At 42.9% G+C, this 24,304-nt stretch overlaps 1 protein-coding gene across 1 annotated transcript in view; it reads left to right on the top strand.

The window, feature by feature from the left end:
• Positions 1-24,304, top strand: part of IZUMO3 (IZUMO family member 3) — a 280,359-nt gene that overhangs the window by 208,374 nt on the left and 47,681 nt on the right. Inside the window, exon 4 of the mRNA XM_069649595.1 lies at positions 11,100-11,273. Within this exon, the coding sequence (XP_069505696.1) occupies positions 11,100-11,273 (174 nt within the window). The remainder of the gene's footprint in view (positions 1-11,099; positions 11,274-24,304) is intronic.

Consider the following 24,304-nt stretch of genomic DNA (forward strand, 5'->3'; position numbering starts at 1 on the left):
AGCCCTTGCTATTCCCCCAGGATTCAGCATCCTGAGAACTGACAGGACAAATACCCAAGGAGGCGGAGTTGCCATAATAGCCAAAACCTCCCTGGAAATCAGAGAATGCCCAATAGAACAGATACAAGGTTATGAACTCCTATTAGTCAAGTATACCTCCAACCCCAAAAGCACCACCAACCTACTAGTGGTGTACAGATCACCTAACAAAAACACACACCCTGACTTGGACATCCCACTACTCCTAACGCCCCTCATCAAGCCTAAAACCAAATGCATAGTCCTCGGTGACTTTAACCTAGGATACAATGACCCCCTCGACTCAGAAGCATCTACATTTTATACAGCCATGTCAGAGATGAACTTCATACAACTGGTAGATAAACCCACCCACTCAAAAGGAAGAACCTTAGACTGGCTTCTCACTCTTAACTCTCGAGTCACCATTGACTCCATCCTCCCAATCAACTGGTCAGACCACTATGCAATCAACTTCACCATAGACAACACCAGTACCGAACACATCACCCCTAAAAAACCAGAAACTTTTGAGACTAGAAATATCAAAAAGCTCTCTTCCGACAAACTCATTCCAGCCCTGAGTGCCTCCTTTGCCCATATGGTTCTAGGCACCAACAACCCCTCCTATCTAGCAGAACAATACCAACAATGCCTCACCCAAACCATCGACCTACTTGCACCCATCACCACTAAAACCCGTAGACCTGATAAACGCTCCTGCTTTTGGTTTAATGAAGAACTTATAGCCTTAAGACGCACAAAAAGATCACTTGAACACCTCCATAAGAAAAACAACACCCCAGAATCGGCATCAGCTTTCGCCGAAGCCAACAAAATTTACAAATCAGCAATAATCACTCAAAAAGCCAATGCCTTCAACCTCCGCATTGCTAACGCGTCCTCAGACAGCAAAGAACTCTTTACCATTCTTAGAGAGCTCGAAAACCCCTGTCAAATCTCAGCACCTTCAAACGCTAGCAAAGACTGGTGCACCACCATTCAAAACGCACTCTCATCCAAAATCCTCCTACTACAAAATAAAATCGATAGTAAAAAAATACTCCTAGCTGACAAAACTCCTCCCACCATATCAACGACCACCTCAAACGCCACTACTGGTCCCCCATTCCAATTCTCACCAGTGACTAACAAAGAAGTCTTTGACACTATAACGAAACTCAAAGCCTCCAACTGCAAGGAAGACCAATTCCCATCCCATCTAGTAAAACTATGCGCCCCCACTCTCACACCTATCATCACTGAATTCATCAACGCCTCCTTCCTCACAAACACAGTCCCCACCAGTATCAAAAAAGCTTGGGTGACACCACTTCTAAAAAAACCTTCCCTGGACCCAACAATACCCACTAACTACCGACCCATCACAACGGTCCCATTTCTCCTAAAAATAATCGACAAAATAGCCTACTGCCAAATTCAGAACCACTTGGAACAACATCACCTACTAGGAGATCGCCAGTCAGGTTTCCGCCCCAACCATAGCACAGAGACAGCCCTCCTTGATCTGAAGATCCAAATGGATGCCACCAGAGAAGCAGGTAAACTCTGCCTTCTGATGCTCTTGGACCTCTCAGCGGCCTTCGATCTGGTTGACCACGACAAACTCTGTAACACTCTAGCAAACAACTTCAACCTAGCTCAGAACGCTACCAACTGGATCAAATCCTTCTTGGCTGACAGGACCTCCAGAGTATCCATCGGCAAAGAATCAGCAGACCCAGTGTCTGTCCCTGCAGGTGTGCCGCAAGGCTCCTGCCTATCCCCCACTTTGTACAATGCATACACCAAGCTATTATTTGCAGCCTTGGATACCCTGGGTGTCATCTATACTAATTTCGCCGATGACACCCAAATCCTCATTCCTCTCTCAGGCAACCATGAACAAGACTCCCTCCTGGTTAACCAAATCTACTCACTCATCCAAAACTGGATGGCTAACAACAGCCTCTGTCTCAACGACGACAAAACCGAGCTCCTCATACTAGGCTCCTCCAGCAAAATCAACACCCTTGAGCCCGCCTTTAAATCATTCACCATCGATGGAACCATTATCCCTGTTCTTAAACAAGTCAAGACCCTCGGCGTGTACTTAGATGCCACACTATCCATGTCTAAACAAGTAAACACATTAGCCTCATCCACTTCCTACACCTCTAAACTCATCTCCCTCAGCCGTAAATTCCTCTCTACCAGCAACTGTGTTACTCTAGCCAGAGCACTCATACTGTCTAAGCTAGACTATTGTAATATCCTATTCCTTGGCACCTCCAAAGCCAACATAGCTAAACTTCAACTCATGCAAAACAAAGCCCTCAGAGCAGCTCTAGGCATCAAAAAATCTGAACATATATCCAACACCAGAAGAGACCACCACTGGCTCCCCATACAAGCCAGAATACAATTTAAAACCCTGAGCATCACCCACAAATGCAGGGCTAACAAAGCGCCCAAATACCTCAACAACACAGTCATGTTGAAGCCCCAGACCAAACTCCTCAGGTCCAACAAAAACGCATTCCTTGAAACCCCCAGATACAAAAGAGAGAAAGCAGGGGGCAGCAGCTTCAAAATACTGGCCCCCAGATATTGGAATGCGCTACCTACCTACATTATGAATGAAACCTCATTCCCCAAATTCAAAAGCCTTCTGAAGACTTGGCTCTTCAACAAGTTCTAACTGAACCAGTGCACTAACCCCCTCCAATCAATTATTTCACCTGACCACTTTGTATATTAGTGTATATTGTTGATTCCTACTATTGTATATTTTTGATTGTTATACCTGTACTCCTCTATGCTCATTCTAAGATTGCATTATCCCATTGTCTGTAACTACGCCGTGATACCCCCGGGTCTGGGCGTATAACAAATGTAATAAAATAAAATAAAAATAAAAAATAATACATTGTTCAATGTTTTCCTCAAACAGTAGACATATTTTTCTGCACACATAGCACAATGGTAACAACCTTTGCTTTACTTGGTCATGTTGGTTTTTCGTTTGTTCTCAGTCTTAAGGTTAGTCCAGTTTCAAGGAACATACACATAGATATCTGCAAAAAGGCACACAGTTTCAGCTATTCAGCTTTCTGTTCCACTGTTTGAACAAGGATGACACTATTGACCGAAACACGTATCTGGGGATGCTGTTGGTACTCTTGTTCAGAGTAGAATTGCCTACCATTTCGGTGCTGGACTGCCCCAGGGCAGGACAAAGACTGATATGTTTGGGATATTTCTTCTCTGTGAAAGATAGTGAGCTAAAGACTCTGGGTAAGTCTCTCGTAACCAGGACTAATGTCTGGCAGAGGGACTCCCAGAACCCCCATTGGTAATTTGCATATTTAAGTAACTTTGGGTCTCACCCTAAGTTACTAGGGGAATCCAGACGTGGACCCCTTGCTCACTATTCTTAGAGAGGCACAGCTCCTCCCTACTGATGAGGTCCAACCAGACTGAAACACGTGTCTGGGGATGCTGTTGGTACTCTTGTTCAGAGGAGAATTGCCTAGCATTTCGGTGCTGGACTGCCCCAGGCCAGGACAAAGACTGATATGTTTGGGATATTTCTTCTCTGTGAAAGATAGTGAGCTAAAGACTCTGGGTAAGTCTCTCGTAACCAGGACTAATGTCTGGCAGAGGGACTCCCAGGACCCCCATTGGTAATTTGCATATTTAAGTAACTTTGGGTCTCACCCAAAGTTACTAGGGGAATTCAGACGTGGACCCCTTGCTCACTATTCTTAGAGAGGCACAGCTCCTCCCTACTGATGAGGTCTAACCAGACCGAAACACGTGTCTGGGGATGCTGTTGGTACTCTTGTTCAGAGGAGAATTGCCTAGCATTTCGGTGCTGGACTGCCCCAGGGCAGGACAAAGACTGATATGTTTGGGATATTTCTTCTCTGTGAAAGATAGTGAGCTAAAGACTCTGGGTAAGTCTCTCGTAACCAGGACTGATGTCTGGCAGAGGGACTCCCAGGACCCCCATTGGTAATTTGCATATTTAAGTAACTTTGGGTCTCACCCTAAGTTACATGGGGAATCCAGACGTGGACCCCTTGCTCAGTATTCTTAGAGAGGCACAGCTCCTCCCTACTGATGAGGTCCAACCAGACCGAAACACGTGTCTGGGGATGCTGTTGGTACTCTTGTTCAGAGGAGAATTGCCTAGCATTTCGGTGCTGGACTGCCCCAGGGCAGGACAAAGACTGATATGTTTGGGATATTTCTTCTCTGTGAAAGATAGTGAGCTAAAGACTCTGGGTAAGTCTCTCATAACCAGGACTAATGTCTGGCAGAGGGACTCCCAGGACCCCCATTGGTAATTTGCATATTGAAGTAACTTTGGGTCTCACCCTAAGTTACTAGGGGAATCCAGACGTGGACCCCTTGCTCACTATTCTTAGAGAGGCACAGCTCCTCCCTACTGATGAGGTCCAACCAGACCGAAAGACGTGTCTGGGGATGCTGTTGGTACTCTTGTTCAGAGGAGAATTGCCTAGCATTTCGGTGCTGGACTGCCCCAGGGCAGGACAAAGACTGATATGTTTGGGATATTTCTTCTCTGTGAAAGATAGTGAGCTAAAGACTCTGGGTAAGTCTCTCGTAACCAGGACTAATGTCTGGCAGAGTGACTCCCAGGACCCCCATTGGTAATTTGCATATTTAAGTAACTTTGGGTCTCACCCTAAGTTACTAGGGGAATCCAGACGTGGACCCCTTGCTCACTATTCCTAGAGAGGCACAGCTCCTCCCTACTGATGAGGTCCAACCAGACCGAAAGACATGTCTGTGGATGCTGTTGGTACTCTTGTTCAGAGGAGAATTGCCTAGCATTTCGGTGCTGGACTGCCCCAGGGCAGGACAAAGACTGATATGTTTGGGATATTTCTTCTCTGTGAAAGATAGTGAGCTAAAGACTCTGGGTAAGTCTCTCGTAACCAGGACTAATGTCTGGCAGAGGGACTCCCAGGACCCCCACTAGTAATTTGCATATTTAAGTAACTTTGGGTCTCACCCTAAGTTACATGGGGAATCGAGACGTGGACCCCTTGCTCACTATTCTTAGAGAGGCACAGCTCCTCCCTACTGATGAGGTCCAACCAGACCGAAACACGTGTCTGGGGATGCTGTTGGTACTCTTGTTCAGAGGAGAATTGCCTAGCATTTCGGTGCTGGACTGCCCCAGGGCAGGACAAAGACTGATATGTTTGGGATATTTCTTCTCTGTGAAAGATAGTGAGCTAAAGACTCTGGGTAAGTCTCTCGTAACCAGACTAATGTCTGGCAGAGGGACTCCCAGGACCCCCATTGGTAATTTGCATATTTAAGTAACTTTGGGTCTCACCCTAAGTTACTAGGGGAATCCAGATGTGGACCCCTTGCTCACTATTCTTAGAGAGGCACAGCTCCTCCCTACTGATGAGGTCCAACCAGACCGAAACACGTGTCTGGGGATGCTGTTGGTACTCTTGTTCAGAGGAGAATTGCCTAGCATTTCGGTGCTGGACTGCCCCAGGGCAGGACAAAGACTGATATGTTTGGGATATTTCTTCTCTGTGAAAGATAGTGAGCTAAAGACTCTGGGTAAGTCTCTCGTAACCAGGACTAATGTCTGGCAGAGGGACTCCCAGGACCCCCATTGGTAATTTGCATATTTAAGTAACTTTGGGTCTCACCCTAAGTTACTAGGGGAATCCAGACGTGGACCCCTTGCTCACTATTCTTAGGGAGGCACAGCTCCTCCCTACTGATGTGGTCCAACCAGACCGAAACACCTGTCTGGGGATGCTGTTGGTACTCTTGTTCAGAGGAGAATTGCCTAGCATTTCGGTGCTGGGCTGCCCCAGGGCAGGACAAAGACTGATATGTTTGGGATATTTCTTCTCTGTGAAAGATAGTGAGCTAAAGACTCTGGGTAAGTCTCTCGTAACCAGGACTAATGTCTGGCAGAGTGACTCCCAGGACTCCCATTGGTAATTTGACTATTGGTATAGACAACATCTAAATTACTGTTCAGTTCAACTCTAGTTTAGCTCCAAGGTTTCTTAGTGCAGGACAAACAATCCACTTTCAGCAGCCACAACATGTTTATTTACGTTGACACAGCACAAAGTCAATTTTTCTCTGCTGCAGCCGAAAACACAAACTTTAACATGAGACAGAAACAGAAGTTAATCAAAATGGCGGATGATTCTAAAATTGTGGCATAGTCAGCCTTCTTCAGTTTCATTCAAATGCGGTTTTCAGTGCAATGGGAATACGTGTAGGCGAATGTTCGTTATCAGGCGGTTTTATGTAAAATATACTTTAACAAAATGCAATCACTCTTCCCATTGCTCCATTGACTAGACCAATTTCTACATTTGAGTTCCTCTTCTACAATGCATTGATGCACAGTTTTAAAACTGCTTCCAGACCTGCTGTTTTAGAAATCAAATTCTCTAGTTGACCTAATCAAGCTTTTGCTCTCTTATCCAACTCTAAAGGCATAACATGACCATCTAAAACATCACATGATTTTATCTCTACAATATTTTGCTTCTCTAATAGTAGCATTGTAGAGTTAAACTTGTTACACCCTGCAGGTGTACACATCAAAGCAACACAAAAAATGTTTATTTCCTGAAGAGGCAACATAACATCAGACATACTGCAATCTACATGAAACATGTTAGAAATCAGTCTTCTCTTTAAGACTGGTTTCACATTTTCCTCAAACACACCTATACAAATCTTATTAGGCATTTCTGCATACTCTAAGGGCCTGATTGATGGAGCGTTTTCATATGGGATTGCGCCATTATAAAACACTTCCTAAATCTCCAGATTGCCACATATTAATGGTAAGTTCCTGGAATTCAAAACAATTCCAAAGGTTAAAATGACCAATACTTTCTATACCTTTTTGAGTATCCTTAGATTGCAGCATTCTAAAAACTGGTTGACCTTTCACAGGAGTTAATTTTAACAAGTCATGTTTACCTCCAAACAAAATGTTGTAGTCAGTCTTCAAAACCTCTTGCATTTGCAAGTGAATGAAAGCTAGAATCAAGTTAGACACCATCTACAATCAAGGTATTTCATTTTCTAAGAACTTTTTCTACTTCTTGTACTGCACTTGATAAAAGTTTCTGATATTGTAGTTTGTTGTCATGCTCTACTGTCAACATTAACAGGCGATGTAAAGTAACACCTCCTACATTAAATGCTGCTAAACCTGTTGGATTAGTTACAATACATTACATGACAAAGAGGAATGGATCATAGCTCTTATTGCATTCATTAAAAAAGATGTACCTGTTCCTGCTTGTCCACTAACATATAGCAATACAGGTTTGTATTGCACACAAAAGCATTCACACTTGTCATGCAATAAACCATGTAAGAACCTATCTTTAATTTTATTATAAACTTCTTTTTGCTCTATATTAAGTTTACTAACAAATTCATCACAATTCACATCTGCAACGTTACTTTGTTACTTTATTGCATTGCAATTGCTACTTCCTCCATAGCAAGCTCAATATCAGTTTGAATAATTGGCCACCAAGGACATCTTCATGCTGCAGAATCTTGCCTGCCCTCAGGAGTCTCTTTTGCCAATTCAGCTGCCAACGGTTCTTTCTCCAGTAACTCCAAATACTGCGCAAATTTTGGATATGTAATTAAGCTTTTTTTTAGCAAAAATTATTTTCCTAAAGTTTCAAAACTGCCATGTAAATCACTCTCTGCACGCCATGTGAAGAACAACTGCAAAATACAAAAATAAAATAATTATTTTTTCTCTGCACTTTTGCAAGACAGTTTCATGTGGCTAATGAGACTTGCCTTTTCATGTCTCACTAGACAACCACTACATCCATGTACTTTAAACCCCTCTGTCATTGTTTGCTTGAATATTTTGATATGAGTAGCGTTGTGCTACTTCATATAAACAAAGATCCTCCAACAATTCAGATCGCTTTGGACAATATGTATCAATCAAGTTGGTTTTCAAAATCTCTGTACTGTCAGGTGCTGCTTGAGCTAACTGCTCAATTTCAGTCAAAGGCTTCAATACCTGATTTCTAGTACTAGCTCGCCCAAGACTTAACCAAACTACACTAATGCTATGTCCATACAGAGGCAAACTAGTTAGCCGATCTACAGCTTCTTAGCTACCACACTCTCTTCTTATCTGATGATAAATCTGCCCATACTTCTGCTGCATTGCTCTTTTCTGCTTCTGTCATGCATGCTGTTACATAACGAGCAACAGCTGTTGAATTATCGGCAATAAACTCTACACCAGTTTTTGCATTCCATAGCTGAGCAATGACAGGATTGTAATAATTAATTAATTGGCATTCCTTATTTCTTTTTAAATGATAGGTATTTCTCTGTGACTTAACAGTAACATGGTGTCGAACAGATGACATTAAACTATTCACTTGAGCAACTGGTGTCACAAGTCTTGGAAAGCCAAATCTGCACTGAGTGTAGTACTTGTCTTTATGTGTCACAAAACCTACCCAGCTGGTTGGGTGGGGTGGCTGAGTACAGGGGACCCCGTCTTAAGGGGATTTACCCTAGGTTCCACTTATGGACGCTGAATTTTCTCCCGGCCTACATTTCCTTGGGTACTATTGTCCCCGATTTGCGCATGCGCAGACGGCTGTGTCTGGCCTTCTGCGCATGCGCTGTCCTTTCAGGTCTGAGAGGTGCAAGCTTGCATTCCGGGCCTCATTGTGGGGACGGTCCACGCAGGCTTGCATTCCAAGCCTCGTTCCCATGGCAGCCCCTTATCAGGTCGGTCAATTTGGAAACAAGTTGCAACAGAATGCGGTTTGGTTCCTGAATCTTCTGCTTCGCCTCCAGCTATTCCTGCCTGATTCCTGTTGCTGTCCTCAACTCCTGACCCTGTACCTGGGACCTTGCCTTCCTAGTTTTCGGGGTTCTTGGTCTTGGTTCTCTGGTTCCCTGGGGTCTCCCCCTTGGTTCCTTGGTCCCATTGGGTCCATATTTTCCTTGGTTCCCTGCTTCGTTGGGGTCTCTACCTTCCTGGTTCCATGGCCTCCCTGGGTCTTGCTTTTCTTGGTTCCCTGGCCTCCCTGGGTCCTTGCTTTCCTTGGTTCCCCAGTTTCTCTGAGTTTCCTGCTTCATAACCCAAGCCTCCTGGTTCCCACCTGTCAGCCGTCCCCAGCTTGGGGATTTGTTCTACCTTTTAGGACCCCCCCCTTGCCTGACCTCCTGTCGCTGCCTGGGTACTGAGCCTCTGAAGATGATCCTGTCATCGCTTCTCGCCTTCCGAATTTGGCATTCAACTACCAGTTCAGCGTACCACGACCAGTCAGAAGTCAGCCTTCCCTGCCAGTGCTTGCACTGTCCTGATGCCACGCTAATCAGGGAAGCGCCCATTCGTGGCATTGGGAGCCGGTCCCCCTCCGACCTCGTGTTTTTGCAGGTGGGAGTAGTACTGGTTCCTTGCGTTACTTCATATTCAAATCAATGACCTACTGGACAGACTGGATACCTCTCCACGTCCCTCTAAAGGAAGCTCAGGTATGCAGCGTTCACGGGACATCTTCCTCAACATTATGTTTGTATTTTCTTTGACAGTATTTTCCACATGAATGCTTTTGAAACCTTTCCACCTTGTTGAGTAGATCAGCATTCACATGCTGAGCTGGAATAGAACAAGTGACATATTTTTCAATGCACTCGATCATACAGCTATCACTTTCCTTACTAAACTGAGGAGCATATTTAATCCACAACAGCATATGTATATGTGGAGCCCCGTGTGAATGGTACTCTTTTCTCCAAAAGAAATGTTGTACAGGGCCTAGTGGACCATTTTCTTTATTACATATAAAGTGTAACATGGCTAAAAATCTGTGATGAAAAAATGTGATACACTTACAGTGTCCATAGAACACAATTCTCTGGTGCCATGTGTTCTATGTTGTCTTTCTCTGCATTAGTTTCCTGAATCCACTCTGCAAGATCATCCCAACCATACTCAGCGCAACTTCAAGTCACAAACAAGTTTGGAGATCCCAAGTTTCTGATCATGCATCTGACCTCAGAGTCTCTCCTATACCAATATTCTTTAGTTCCTCTCATTGTAGCAAGACTATTCATAAGTTTGCCCTCTAAAACTTTATTTTTTTCTTTCACCTGTTGCAGCATCTCACATGCAGAAAGATTTTGAAATCTAGTTCTGGTCTGAAGTGTATGAGCAACAGCATAACATAATGTTGAAAATTCACTACCATACAATAAGTGAAAAATATATTCAACATTGGTGCTGAATCGTGAATCTTTTGAATATATTCTTGTACAACGATATTCTGAAGCAGAGATTCACACATTTCTGATCATCCAATCTCCCTCCAGTACCTGTTGGAAAAAACAATGGGCTTCTAATGTCTTTTCCCAGATACTAATGTCAGGTCCCTGGGTAGATTACATGCACATTAAATCAATCTGTATTTAAAATCACCTTCACTCTTTTATACAAATCTTTCTATAAAATCTCTTTTGAGTTTGGTTTGGGCCTTGACCTTTGTTTCCAGATTTTTGGTGGGTTCCCTAGCCAAGATGGAGGAAAGGAACAGGCTTCTTGGAGGATGAAAAGACAAAGGGAAGAGATTAGCATTCTAAGCTGCCTTTCATTTGAGTTTTCTTGAGAGCAGGTTGTGTAAAAAGGTGTCCCTGTGTTTTGGGCCAAGATAATCTGTGAGCAAGAATTTCCACAGGAAGAAGTCAGGTTTTCCTTTGAAGTTAACCTTTTTGGGTAGGAGAAGAAGATTCAAGCAAAAGGAGAAAAGATAGAAAGAAAATAAAGGAGAAAAAACTTCATTTAAGTAGCTTTCAGTTTATGAACATTTTCATATTAAAGCAATTTAGTGAGCTTTTGGAACTAGAATATTAACTGGAATTGAGAGTGTTAAAGGCTTAGTAGTTCTGACTGTGTGTGCACGTTTTTTTCCTCTTGTCCTCTTGTTGTGCAGTGAAGTTTCATTCCAGCCAATCTGTAACATAATGTGTTTACTTTGTTACACTTTTAGGTGGTATCTACGTTGCCACTTATGAGGACCAGAGGAGGTTACTTTGCTTCGCAATCAGCTGGGAGTTCCAGGCTTCGCTTGAGAAGACCGGAGGAGGTGCCCACGTCGAGATCAGCAGGGAGTTCAGGGCTCCACGTGTGAAGACCGGAGGAGGTGTCTGCATCGTTATCACCCGTGAGTTCAAGGCTTCCAGGTCGGCTTTCCTTTTGCGCTACAGTGTTTCATTTGAAGTGAGCTTCTGCCTTCGTTTCTGGATTCCTGCAATCTACAGATCAAAAGGGAGCAGAGCGCATATTTTCTGTTGCACAGTGTTTTCAACTGTTTAATTGTTGTGTGGAAACTTGGGGGAGGGAAGTTTTCATTTCCTGACAGTATTTGTTTTTATTTAGAAGTGGGCGGTGTGCCCGGCGAAAGTTGGTATTGCAGGAAAGGTTCAAAACAGCTAAAACTTTATTGTTTCATTTTCTGAGTGAACATCACAAGAGTCCAGTCCTATATTAACACCTTAAAAACTAGAAGAATACCTTTTGGACTCACTATTGAACTGAACCAGACAAGTTATCAGCAATTGAGGCAGTTGCGTATAAATTCTCTGAAAAGACACCAGTGGCAAAACAAGTTTTAATCCTGCTTAGAAACTATTGTGTACACCTACACCATAAGGATTATTGGGAGTTTGAGCAGTATTAGTTCTTTAGTAGGAAATTAAGTGAGACTTTAAAGCATGGAGCAAGTTTTATTTTTTAACCTCTTTTGGAAAAGAAAAGTTCCAAGTGGAAGTTAAATACTTTCACAGACTGCAATTGACAAAAAGTATATTCAGTTTCTCAATTTTGGCAACTTAGGTCAAAAGAAGATGGTTATCCTCTAGGCAGTTGCAGAGGAGAGTTCAGGTATTTGAACCATAGATTGAGAGTAATAGTTTAAGGGAAAAAGGTAAAGAGCATTCATATATTTGTAAATGTCTTTCCCATGCATGTACCAGGACGAGTTAGAAGATCCAGTGTCTGAGTTCATTATTTTATCCACTTCCCCTTACCCCATGGGTTGTGTCGGACACAACTGGTAAATAAGTTAGTTGAGAGCACATCTTAGTGGGTCTGTGGGATTCAACAGCTCCTGCAATGTTTCGAATATTGGTCATGACAACTAATTGGTGTACCTTTCATTGCTTTCATTTGATACAATTCTAAACTGTCGCCCATGACTTTACTTGAGTGTAGAGGATGAATAATGTATTGTTTCTACAAATTATTTTTTCCTACAAAAGATAGATGCTGAAACTGACCTTCACTGCTTTTGTTTAATGACTCAACATCAAGCGTAGACAAGTCTGGTACAGTCAGACTGCCTTTCTATAAATCATTGTGCTCCAATAGAAACTCAAATGCATTTTTCACGTTTCCAATATCAATAAGCTGTTGTCAAATTCTCTCATCTTTAGTGGCAACACCATTTACTAAAACAAAGAATCTGCAATGTCATGCTTCAATCCTAGAGTATTAACATGTTCTTCCAAATTCAGGGGTAAATACACAACTTTGCCTCTCACACCTTGCACAAATGACTTCTTAGGCGATTTGACAACTTTGTTTGCAGTATAACAATAACTTGAAAAGGAGGAACGGTTTGCAATGAACTCACTTCAAACATGTTCAATTTTTGAAGCACAAGAGGGATATCAGCACTACCATCCCCTTTAAGACACTTGTTGGCGGAATATGTGTTTGATTATAAAACCCAACACAGTGTCTACAAACATAAAGTACCTCACTTGTAACAAATAATTCTTCTACAAACAAATATAGTTAAAGTTAACTACTGCTCTTGATTCCACCCATTCCACCATAATAACACAAAAGCCCAATCCACTATCCTGCCTTTCCCCTACAAACGAATAACTACTACTGCTAATCAACGAAGAGATACGTCCTCCCTTCAATGTCCATCCCCACTCTAATAAAGTTTCAATGGCCATATGCCCTAACCAGCCCTAGAAAAAGTTTCTTAATAAACCTCATCAATAATACTGTTTCCCTCAACCCCCATGCACCCCCATTCATTTCACATCTTATTCACCACGTTGCCCATTTGTTACATACCATAATAATTCGACATCCACACCACATCCAGGAAAAAAGGGTGTGATATGTTGAAACCCAATACATGCCATAACAGAGAAAACAGGATTTGGAAAAAAACAGATGTAGATAACCTGACACACCAGATGCTGGAAAATCAGCCATTTGGTCTAGCTGCAATGCCAAATATAGCCAATTAAACCACCAAAATAACCTCCAACACTAAGGAGGTGGGCTTCACTGCCACATGCTCTGAGGTGCATCCACGTGACCCGCTGTGGACATTACAAGCCTACCCGCACCTCAGAGAAGACTCAGCGTACCATACAACCTGGTGGAACCCTCCTGCTGTATCTTGTGGAGCTGACCCTACTGATTAAAGGCATAATAACATTCATGCAACAGATGGCCCTGCAAGTAAGGAGGAGAACATGATGGCCATACATACCCAGGGTCAGACTGTCCCCATAGGGACAAACAGAGTAATAAATCAGGAGACCGTATTAGCTGCACCAGCCCACAATCATCTACATACTCCACCTCGTTGAGGGAGACCTTGAATGCAAACAAAATATACACACTGCCATGTAACACCATTTGAAGTTGGTTGCTACACGCCATTGTTTTAAACAGACTCCTCCCAACACAATGCTGACATGGTTCATGGTTCAAACACCAATGGGTTCCTGAACTGCACACATGTGCAATATTCTATGTGTGTCACCCATTGGCCTGATACAGCCAACATTTCCACACATACTGACAAAGGTGGTAATAGCTCCCCTACACCATGCAGCAGCACATATGGCTACCCAGGATCCCAGGGGCAACAGATATAAAAAAGACGATTTTACACCATTGACCAGTTCCCAAACACCAATGGGTTCCTGAACTGCACACATGTGCAATATTCTATGTGTGTCACCCATTGGGAAGAAGCATGTCTTCCACAATTGTAAACAATAGCAAACCCTAAATGTACAGATTACATGTGATGCAGATCTCTGCACCCCGTTTCACCAGGATCCCTAGGTCCACACAGGACTTCATGGTACTGTAAACCAGTACCCTGGATGCATCCAGGGCCACACACATGGGACAACTGGCATGCCTCCTTGGTAAGTGAAACACAGAGAGTGACAAGGGATTGACTGAGAGGTTTAAGAGGGAGTGTCTGCTTAAGGTCGAGGGCTCAAGTGGGACTGCCTGTGAAGGTGGGGGTGATGGGATACGTCTGATTGGAGGTGGGCAGTTATGATATGACCTACAATTATCAAATATATCCCCAAGAACATCCCAAATTATATGATATCATAAGTCATTTATTACACACCTGTACACAGGCGTTTCTAGGTGCGACAAGGCAAGGGAGGGAAGACAGTGGGAAAACACGACAAACAATCTTACTAGGCCTTGTGTCATTCAGATCATGCAAGTGCAAGAATGAAAAGTGCAATGAGAAAAGGAGGGAGGAAGTGCAAGGGAGAGGAGAGGGGAAAACAGGGCGCAAATGCTCTGAGTAAGTGCAGCCAGGGCAGCGCCGCTCTGGGTAGTGCAAGGAGACCACTGACTGCTTATCCTCTTTCAACTAAGCTGGTATTATTCTCAGGAATGTTGTCACCTGTTCATAAAGGGAGGTGAAAATAATGTATTCAGTGCTTTATTCAAAGATGATGGTGATAAAATGTCTGTAGAAAATCAATCCAGTAAATACTGATACCCTATGCGGTAAAGAGTGATACTGGATGATTAGACGTTTGCCACCTCACATGCAGTAACAGTAATTACTGGATGTAAAAATACAACAAACTTGCATTTGAGAAAATGAATAATGTTTCCTTGCTTCCAGTAATGCTCGTACCAGAAGCAGAAACACCACATTTGCTGAAGTACACACCTCAGAGGGCAACCAGTATATGAGTTCAATCCATCAATAGTAGCAGCCAGAGAAAGGCATCAAGTTCTCAGGATGGTCTGCTTAGATGCCTGTGATTAACAATTGTACATTAATCAAGAACTCTTTAGAATGACATTTATGGTTAAAACCGCTATGCCCATTGTGCACACCCATGTTCCACATTGACAAATAAAGTATTAAGACATTTTTGTTTGTACAATATATTAGTAAAAACTATATGCAGTAAAACTTGCTTTAAAATTATATTTGTTACGCTCACTTGGTATCCACGGGGACGTCACCCAGCCCTGGTTGGATGATTTGCACTCTCGAACCCTCTCCCGGTCCCTTGGTAAGGCCCCTGGTTAAAGATGAGTCTGCAATATAGGAGAGCTGGATTCAATACCAGATTGTCTTTATGTTTTCCCACCTCCCTTGGCCTCAACTCCTTCCTCCCATTGGGCCTTCTCCTCACCTTAATATTGTAAAAGGTGGGTTCTCCATTCTGCTCCTCATGGCATGGGCGCGTAGATGTGGGGGGCGAGCAGCGACCAAGTTACTTCAATGGTGCAAGCCCCCTGTGGGAATCCAGGCCTGCTGCGACTCTGTAGGTTTGCTGCTTTTCTTAAGTTCCGCTTAGTTCGAATAATAATGTCTTGCTTCTTTCATTTTAGGTATGGAAAGGTATTTTGGTTTTGTCATGCAGTTTGAAGATGAGCATGGGCCCGTAAGTGAAAGCGCGGTGTGCGCGATTCTGTCCGGTGAGTAATGCGCGATGCGCTGCGCTGTTTCGCCTTTAATATTGCTAACCTGTGTCTTTTCTGTCCTTGGAGGTTGCGATGTTCCTCGCTGAGCGCCGTGATGTTCTAGCGATGATACTGACCAGGAGATGACTACCCAGGGAAGGATTGTGTGGCTTTCTTCGTTCGGGAGGAAACCTGAGTAAACGCTTACTAATGCTGTCTTTCTTTCTCCTCTTTCCAGGTTATGGTATTCCAGGATGCATGCAGTACTGGATGATGGAGTTCGTGCCTTCAGGTGAGTGGAACTGAAGTCGGCGATGGATTGAAGACAGGATACTATTCCAGGTATGTTTTGTAGTGTTCTTTCTCTCTCTACAGGTCCTTGGTTTCAGGTAAACTGAGATCAAAGAACTGGACACGGTGAGCGTTACGCTGCCCACAGCAGAATAACGTGAAGCGTGTTCTGCTGTTTGGGTGTGGTTTAAATAGTCTCAAGTACAGTAGTCCAGGTAAAATAGTTCCAAGCCTGCCACATACAAAGTAGTCCAGGTAAAGTAGTCCCAGGCCTGCCCCACCCAAAAGACTAGACTGCATAGCTCAGTTCTTTGTAACTGAGCTATGTGTGTGCCTCCATGTTGGCTGAACCCCCCAAGTTAAATAGTCCCAAGTAAATAGTCCCATTCTAATGTTGGTCTTCATGATGGTCATGAAAGGTGCCATGACTGACTCCAAGAGAGAGCCTTTGACCTGGCCCTAACTGGAAGGCTGACTTGCCAGTGAGGGCCCTCTCACGGTGGAACTTCTGCCTGGTCCTGGTTTGGCTGGATCATTCTGATGGAACCTTTTAATTAAGCAAGGTGCATGGATGTATTCACTAGGTTCCCATGATCTGTATTGAGGGCCGTATCCCTTCCAATCAACTAAGTAGTATAGTTTGGATCTGGTGTATTTTGAGTCTAGGATATCCTTTACTTCAAACTCTGGGTCTCCGTCAACTAATACTGGTTTTGGTGGTATTATAACCTGAGTATCAGGTTGGACCGGTTCCAGGAGTGATACATGAAACACAGGATGAATCTGCATAGTGGGTGGTAGGGCTAATTTAATTGCCACTGGATTTATTATGGATTCAATAGAATAAGGTCCCAGATATCAGGGACGAAAGGTCAGAGTCCCTTTTATGGGCACATATTTTGATGCTAACCAGACCTTGTCTCCAATTTGATAGTCGAGGGCTTTACTACGATGTTGGTCAGTGAATTTCTTTTGTCTGTTCTTGGTTTGGAGTAAATGTTCTGCTGCTTCTTTGAAGGCCTGGGAAATAGTTGTATGTAGGGTTTTAACCGCAGGCATTTCCAAAGGGGTTGGGAGATCCAATTCTGAAGTACGTGGATGTCTACCATATATAGTGAAGAAAGGGGTTTGTCCAGTGCTGGTGTGTAATGAATTATTATAGGCATATTCAGCTATCCATAACAAATCCTTCCAATTTCTTTCCACTTGATGTAACATGCAACGTAAGTATCGCTCGAGGGTTTGGTTTGTTCTTTCTGTTTCGCCATCTGTTTGAGGATGGTGACATGTGGATAGTCGAATGTCAATTTGGGCCATTGAACAGCATTTCCTCCAGAAGTTGGATATGAACTAACTACCTCGATCTGAGATCAAGACCGATGGAAAGCCATGTAGCCGTACAATTTCCTCCAGGAATACTTTTGCTAAACTGGATGCATTTGGAAGACCCTTAAAAGGAATAAAGTGTGCCATTTTAGAGAACAAGTCTACAATTACTAAGATGGTGTTGAATCCTTGACTGGGAGGTAGATCTGTAATGAAATCAAGGGACAGTGTGTGCCATGCTGCGGGAGGAATTTCCAATGGTTGGAGAAACCAGCTGGTTTCTGCTTTTGGGACTTGTTTTGTGCACACACACCACAAGATTGGATAAATTGGATGATATCTTTACACCATGTGGGCCCCCAATAGTTTTGTTTTACTTTAGCTAGAGTTTTGGCAATTCCAGGATGGCCTTCAATCAGGGAGTCGTGATAACCCGAAATAACCTGCTCTTGTAAATCTTTACTTGGCAGCTTTAGACGGTTCCTAAATACGGTTGCTGGTCTTTAATGGTGTAATGTTCTCCTTGAGTAGACCACTCTTGTGAGAGAATGGGATACATTAAGAGTTGGATCTTGTTTTGGAGTTCACCCTGTGTCAATGTTGTCATAAGACCCAGGAGTTTGTCTTCTGGAATGATGGCTACTGGATCTGGAGTTATGTATACCTTTTCATCAACACCCATGCGGGACAAGGCGTCTGCCTTTCTGTTTTGGACTCCTGGCCGGTAGGTGATCACATAGTCATATTCAGCGAAGAAAAGAGCCCACCGTAGTTGACGGGATGATTGAGCCTTTGCTGTTTTTAGGTATTGCAGGTTTCAATGATCAGTTATGCCCGTGACAGTATGTCTAGCACCAAGGAGATAGTGTTGCCATGCCTTGAAAGCTGATTTTATAGCCAAGGGTTCTTTGTCTGTGACAGCAGAGTTGAGTTCGGGAGGTGAGCATTTTCGTGACCAGAAGGCCACAGGGTGTAACTGGCCAGTTTCTGGGTCCCTTTGTGAGAGAATATCTCCCAAAGCCATGCTAGAGGCATCTGTTTCAACTATATAAGGGAGGTTTGGGCGAGGATGCCGTAGAACTGGAGCAGAAGTTAATTTTTTCTTAAGTTCTTGAAAGGTCTTCTCTGCTTCTTCGGTCCAATGGAACTTTTTATTGTTTTTTCACAATATTGATGTAATTGGATGCACTATTTGGGAAAAATATGGGATGAATCGGTGGTAAAGGTTTGCAAAGCCCAACATACTCTGGATTCCTTTAAATGAAGTTGGTGACAGCCAGTTTAGAATGGCATCTACCTTGTGCCTATCCATTCTGATACCATTTGGTGTGAGGATAAAACCGAGGAACTCCACTTCAGTGACATGAAAAGAACATTTTTCGAGTTTAGCATACAGTTTATGTTGGCAGAGTTTAGTAAGGATGGAGCAGACATGCCTGACATGGTCTTCTTTTGTAGCAGAATACACTAAGATGTCATCATTGTAAACCAGGGCGCAAACGTCGATTAACTCCCATAAAACATCATTCATAAAATACTGGAATGCAGCGGGAGCGTTGCAAAGTCCAAAAGTCATTACCTGGTATTCATACAAGCCGTATTTGGTACGAAAGGCGGTTTTCCATTTGTCTCCTTTCTTCATTCGAACAAGATGATACGCCCCCCTAAGGTCCAGTTTGGTATAGATTTGGGCGTCTTTGACTTGATCCAATAATTCGGGAATAAGGGGCAGTGGATAACGTTTTTTTACTGTGATCTGGTTTAAAGAGCGATAGTCGATGCAAGTCCTCAAATCTCCTTCCTTCTTTGGTACAAAGAATAAGGGACTGGCTGCCGGTGATTTAGACGGGCAGATAAATCCCTTTCCAGGTACAGATCAAGATAAGATTTCAAATGGAGATTTTCTGCTTCAGTAAGTGCATAGATACGGCCACAAGGAATTTGCGCACCAGGTATGAGGTCGATCTGACAATCGTAGGCCTGTGTGGTGGTAGAATATTGGCTTGTTCTTTCTGGAACACGTCTTGAAAATCTTGGTATTCATTTGGTAGAGTACTAGTCACACCTAGTACAATCGCCGCCGTAGCAGGAGTAGCAGATGCAAATAAGTCTGTTTTCCCCTTTTCTTGGTAATAACAGGTGCAAACACAATCATCGGAAAAGGCCAACTTCTTGGCATGCCAATCTATTAGAGGGTTGTGAGCTACCAACCATTGCATCCCTAAGATTAATCAAAACTGAGGAGCTTTGATGAGATCGAATGCAATAGATTCTCGGTGTCCATCCTGGCACAGTAGGGTTAGTGCTGCTGTACATTGGGTTACTGGTCCGGAAGCTATTTCTGTCCCATCAACAGTAGTAACTTTTTCAGTAGTCGACTTAGAGCATAAGGGAAGCCCAATCTCTGCTGCCAGATCTTGGTCTACATAATTCCCAACTGCTCCGCTGTCTATGTATGCTTCGACAGCATGCATCCAAGATGGTTGTTGGTGATTGATCAAAATTACTGGTAATGCAAAGTGGGAGGTATGTGGCTCATCCTTCTCGCTCAACAAGCGGACCTCTACGCTTGCCGGGTTTGGTAGTTTTCCGACTCCTTGTTATTATCTTCCTTCTCTGTGGCTCCAACAGTTCTCCTTGGTGGTTTCACTTGACATTCTTTGAGGAGGTGGCCTGATTTTCCGTAGTATAAGCATAATTGCTGTTGCCTTCTCTTGTCTCTTTCAGTTTTAGTTAAAGGGGGCCGTACACCTCCGATTTGCATGGGTTCTACCGTGTTTTCCATGTACGTGGAACATTATCCTTTGACCGGACGTACACAGCTCGAGTGTCTAACCTTATCCGGTCCGCTTTTTGGACTTGTAATCTGTGATCTAATTGCATCACAAGGTTGATGAATTCTGCACAGTCTTTAGGTGGGTTAACCACTTGAGCAAGGACATCCTTTAGTTTCCCTCGTAGACCCCGATGAAATAGTGTGGTCCTTTTTCCTCAGGCCACCCAGCATCAACGACTAGTCTGTTAAATGTTGCTATATATGTAAGAAAGTCTTGACTTCCTTGACGGAGTGACAAAAGTTTGTTGTCTAATGCTTGGCCTTGGGTATGACGAGCAAAGAGTTTTTCCATTTCCATCTGGAAACCCCCAAAGTCATGTAACAATGGGTTATCCTGACTTACCAATGGTACCGACCAATACGCAGCACTGGCACTCAAATATGACAAGACAAAAGCAACCCGCGCTTGGTCGTTAGGAAAAGCCCCAGGTCTGCAAAGGAAATGAAGACGACACTGGTTCATGAACGTTGCATACTTCTTAGGGTCCCCTGTAAATCGTTCAGGTGGAGCTAAAGGAACTGCACCAGGAGGGGTTATTTGTACTGGATTGGTGGAAGAAGTTGGTACAGGTGCTGGTGGAATGTTACCAGGCAATGGGGTTGGTCCTGCCTGTGATTGGAGCAATTGTCTACTTATTTCGTCGGTACGATCCTTAGTAACAATCAAATCCCTCCTAAGAGGGTTGGTTTCTTGCCTGGCTGAATATACTTCAGCGCGTAATTGTCCCAACAACTGAGCTATCTGGTCAATCTCTGAAGTCTCCATGACTCCCAGGTGGATAATATTATTGAGACTTCACGTTCTGTTACGCTCACCTGGTATCCACGGGGACGCCGCCCAGCCCTGGTTGGATGATTTGCACTCTCAAACCCTCTCCGGTCCCTTGGTAAGGCCTCTGGTTAAAGATGAGTCTGCAATATAGGAGAGCTGGATTCAATACCAGATTGTCGTTATGTTTTTGCACCTCCCTTGGCCTCAACTCCTTCCTCCCCCTTGGGCCTTCTCCTCACCTTAATATTGTAAAAGGTGGATTCTCCATCCTGATCCTCGTGGCAGGGGCACGTAGATGTGGGGGGTGAGCAGCAACCAAGTTACTTCACTGGTGCAAGCCCCCTGTGGGAATCCAGACCTGGTGCGACTCTGTAGGTTTGCTGCTTTACAGTCTTTATGTGCAGTTCTTATGTTCCTCTTAGTTTAAATAATAATGTCTTGCTTCTTCTTTCCTTTTAGGTATGGAAAGGTATTTTGGTGTTGTCATGCAGTTTGAAGATGAGCATGGGCCGGTAGGCGAAAGCGTGGTGTGTGCGATGCTATCCGGTGAGTATTTCGCAATGCGCGGTGTATTTTCGCCTTTTACATTGCTAACCTGTTTATTTTCTCTCCTTGCAGGTTACGATGTTCCTCGCCGAGCGCAGTGATGTTCCAGCGATGATACTGACCAGGAGATGACTACACAGGTAAGAATTGTGTGGCTTTCTTCGTTCGGGAGGAAACGTGAGTAAACAATTACTAATGCTGTCTTTCTTTCTCCTCTTTCCAGGTTATGGTATTCCAGGATGCATGCGGTGCCGGATAATTGAGTTTGTACCTTCAGGTGAGTGGAACTGCAGTCAGCGATGGATTGAAGACAGGATACTATTCCAGGTAAGTTTTGTAGTGTTCTTTCTCTCTCTGCAGGTCCTTGGTTTCAGGTAAGCTGGCATCAAAGAATTGGACACGGTGAGCGTTACGCTGCCCACAGCAGAATAACGCGAAGCGTGTTCTGCTGTTTGGGTGCCGTTTAAATAGTCTCAGGTAAAGTAGTCCAGGTAAAATAGTCCCAGGCCTGCCACGCCCAAAGTAGTCCAGGTAAAGTAGTCCCAGGCCCGCCTGGACACCCAAAACACTAGACCGCATAGCTCAGTTCCTTGTAACCGAGCTATGTGTGTGCCTCCATGTTGACTGAACCCCCAAGTTAAATAGTCCCAAGTAAATAGTCCCATTCTAATGTTGGTCTTCATGATGGTTATGAGCCTGGCGCCAAAGGTGCCAGGACTGACTCCAAGAGAGTCTTGGATGAGGTTTTAAGGCCTTTGACCTGGCCCTAACTGGAAGGCTGACTTGCCAGAGAGGGCTAGGAGTAAGGGTCATGACACTATTGTATCAAAAACCAAATAGTTTTGAGGATAGTTTTAAAAATGTTGAGGTTGAAATAAGAGACAAAGTTTTGTTGGAACCAATAATGTTTTTATTGAAAGTAAAAAAGAAATAAAAAAAACAAATGATGTTACCAGTTAGTAAAAAAAGAAAGACTTTTAGAAAAAAAGATAGTGAACGTGCTATCAATTTGAAACAGAGAAATAAGGAGACAAATAGAAAAATGTATCACTCCTGAGTTTTTACCAATCTTTGGAGAAGTGTGAAACCAAAATCTAGATATGTGGTAAATTGTTTTTTGCAAAAGAAAAAAGTAGAAGTAATCATTAAGAAAGTTTTTGATATCAAAAAGTGAAATGTTAATTGTCATATTAAATAAACTTAAGAAATTGCTTAAGGTGACTACACCATTCTATACAAATATATACACAGGTCATGTGCTTACACGTGACAACTTTTGTGACATCTTTGGTGGAGAGCGGAAACACACTTCTCATACTGAAAGTTTTTTAATGAGGAGAGTTACATTCAAGGAAAGAATGTTCCACTAGCTTTTGATGAGAATAGATGTAGCTATGAAGTCCGAAATACAGTGTAATATGGAAATAATAATATGGAAATGAAGACTGTATGTCAGTCAAAATTGAAACGAAAGAAGAATTGTGAGGTATGGACTAGCCGTTTTTTGTTCAATATCGATAGGTTTTCTTGTAAAGTTTTAAAGAGATTTTTGCAAGTATTGCACAAAAATGATAATGTTCAAAGACAGATCAAGATCCTACAAAGAATAGATGACTGTGACATTTGTGAAAAAACTGGACTTTTAGGTCACTCTGCAGCTTGTCTTGATAAAAGTAGATGTACGAGTCGGTTTCATCATATACAGATGCTGACTGCACATCATACTAAAATGAGATATATTCTACTTACACTGTATGAGTGCAAAACACCAAGTATGTCTCTTGCAGTTTTAAATCAAATACCTTTGACTGGAACTGTAGAAAGTTTAGTTTCTAAAATGCAAATGATAAATATGATGCATTTAAAGGAGTATGTGTACGTAGATGAAACACTTACATGAATTGGAAATGATGATACTATGCTTTCAAAGGATATGATTTTTCAACAGTATAAAAGTAGTATTGCAATGTTTGAGTTGTCGTCTACTGAAAGATCGGACATTATTGTGTATTTTGTCGACAGACTTTTTATAAGTCTCAAGTGCAACTAGTGTATGTTGAGAACAAAATTAAACACACTGTAGAAGATGTTTGGAAAGAACTTTATCTGTATTTGATTGTAGAAGAACGATTTGACGCAAGTCAGGTACTTTATGTTTGTAGACACTGTGTTGGATTTTATAATCAAACAAGTATTCCACCAAGAAGTGTCTTAAACGATATGGTAGTGCCTGATATCTCTCTTGTGCTTCAAAAATTGAACATGTTGGAAGTGATTGCATTGCCAACTGTTCTTTTCATGTTATTGTTAGACTGCAAAGATGTCAAATCTGCCGAAGAAGTCATTAGTGTAAGGTGTGAGAGGCAAAGTTGTGTATTTACCCCTGAATTTGGAAGGAAATGTTAATACTCTAGGAGTGAAGCGTGACATTGTGGATTCTTTGTTGTAGTAAACAGTTTAGGTGACAGTTTAGAATTGTATCAAATGAAAGCAATGAAAGGTGCACCAATTAGTAACTGGGAAAATACATTAGAAGCCCATTGTTTTCCTATGCTTTTTCCAACTTGTAATGGAGGGAGATTGGATGATTGGAAGCTGTGATTCTCTACTCCCGAATATCGTTGTACAAGAATGTATTCAGAAGAATCACGATACAGCACCAATGTTGAATATATTTTTCACTTATTGTATGAACGTGAATTTTGAACAT

The sequence above is a fragment of the Ambystoma mexicanum genome, chromosome 1p (genome assembly GCF_040938575.1).
Source record: "Ambystoma mexicanum isolate Mex_15411 chromosome 1p, UKY_AmexF1_1, whole genome shotgun sequence".
Lineage (NCBI taxonomy): Eukaryota > Metazoa > Chordata > Amphibia > Caudata > Ambystomatidae > Ambystoma > Ambystoma mexicanum.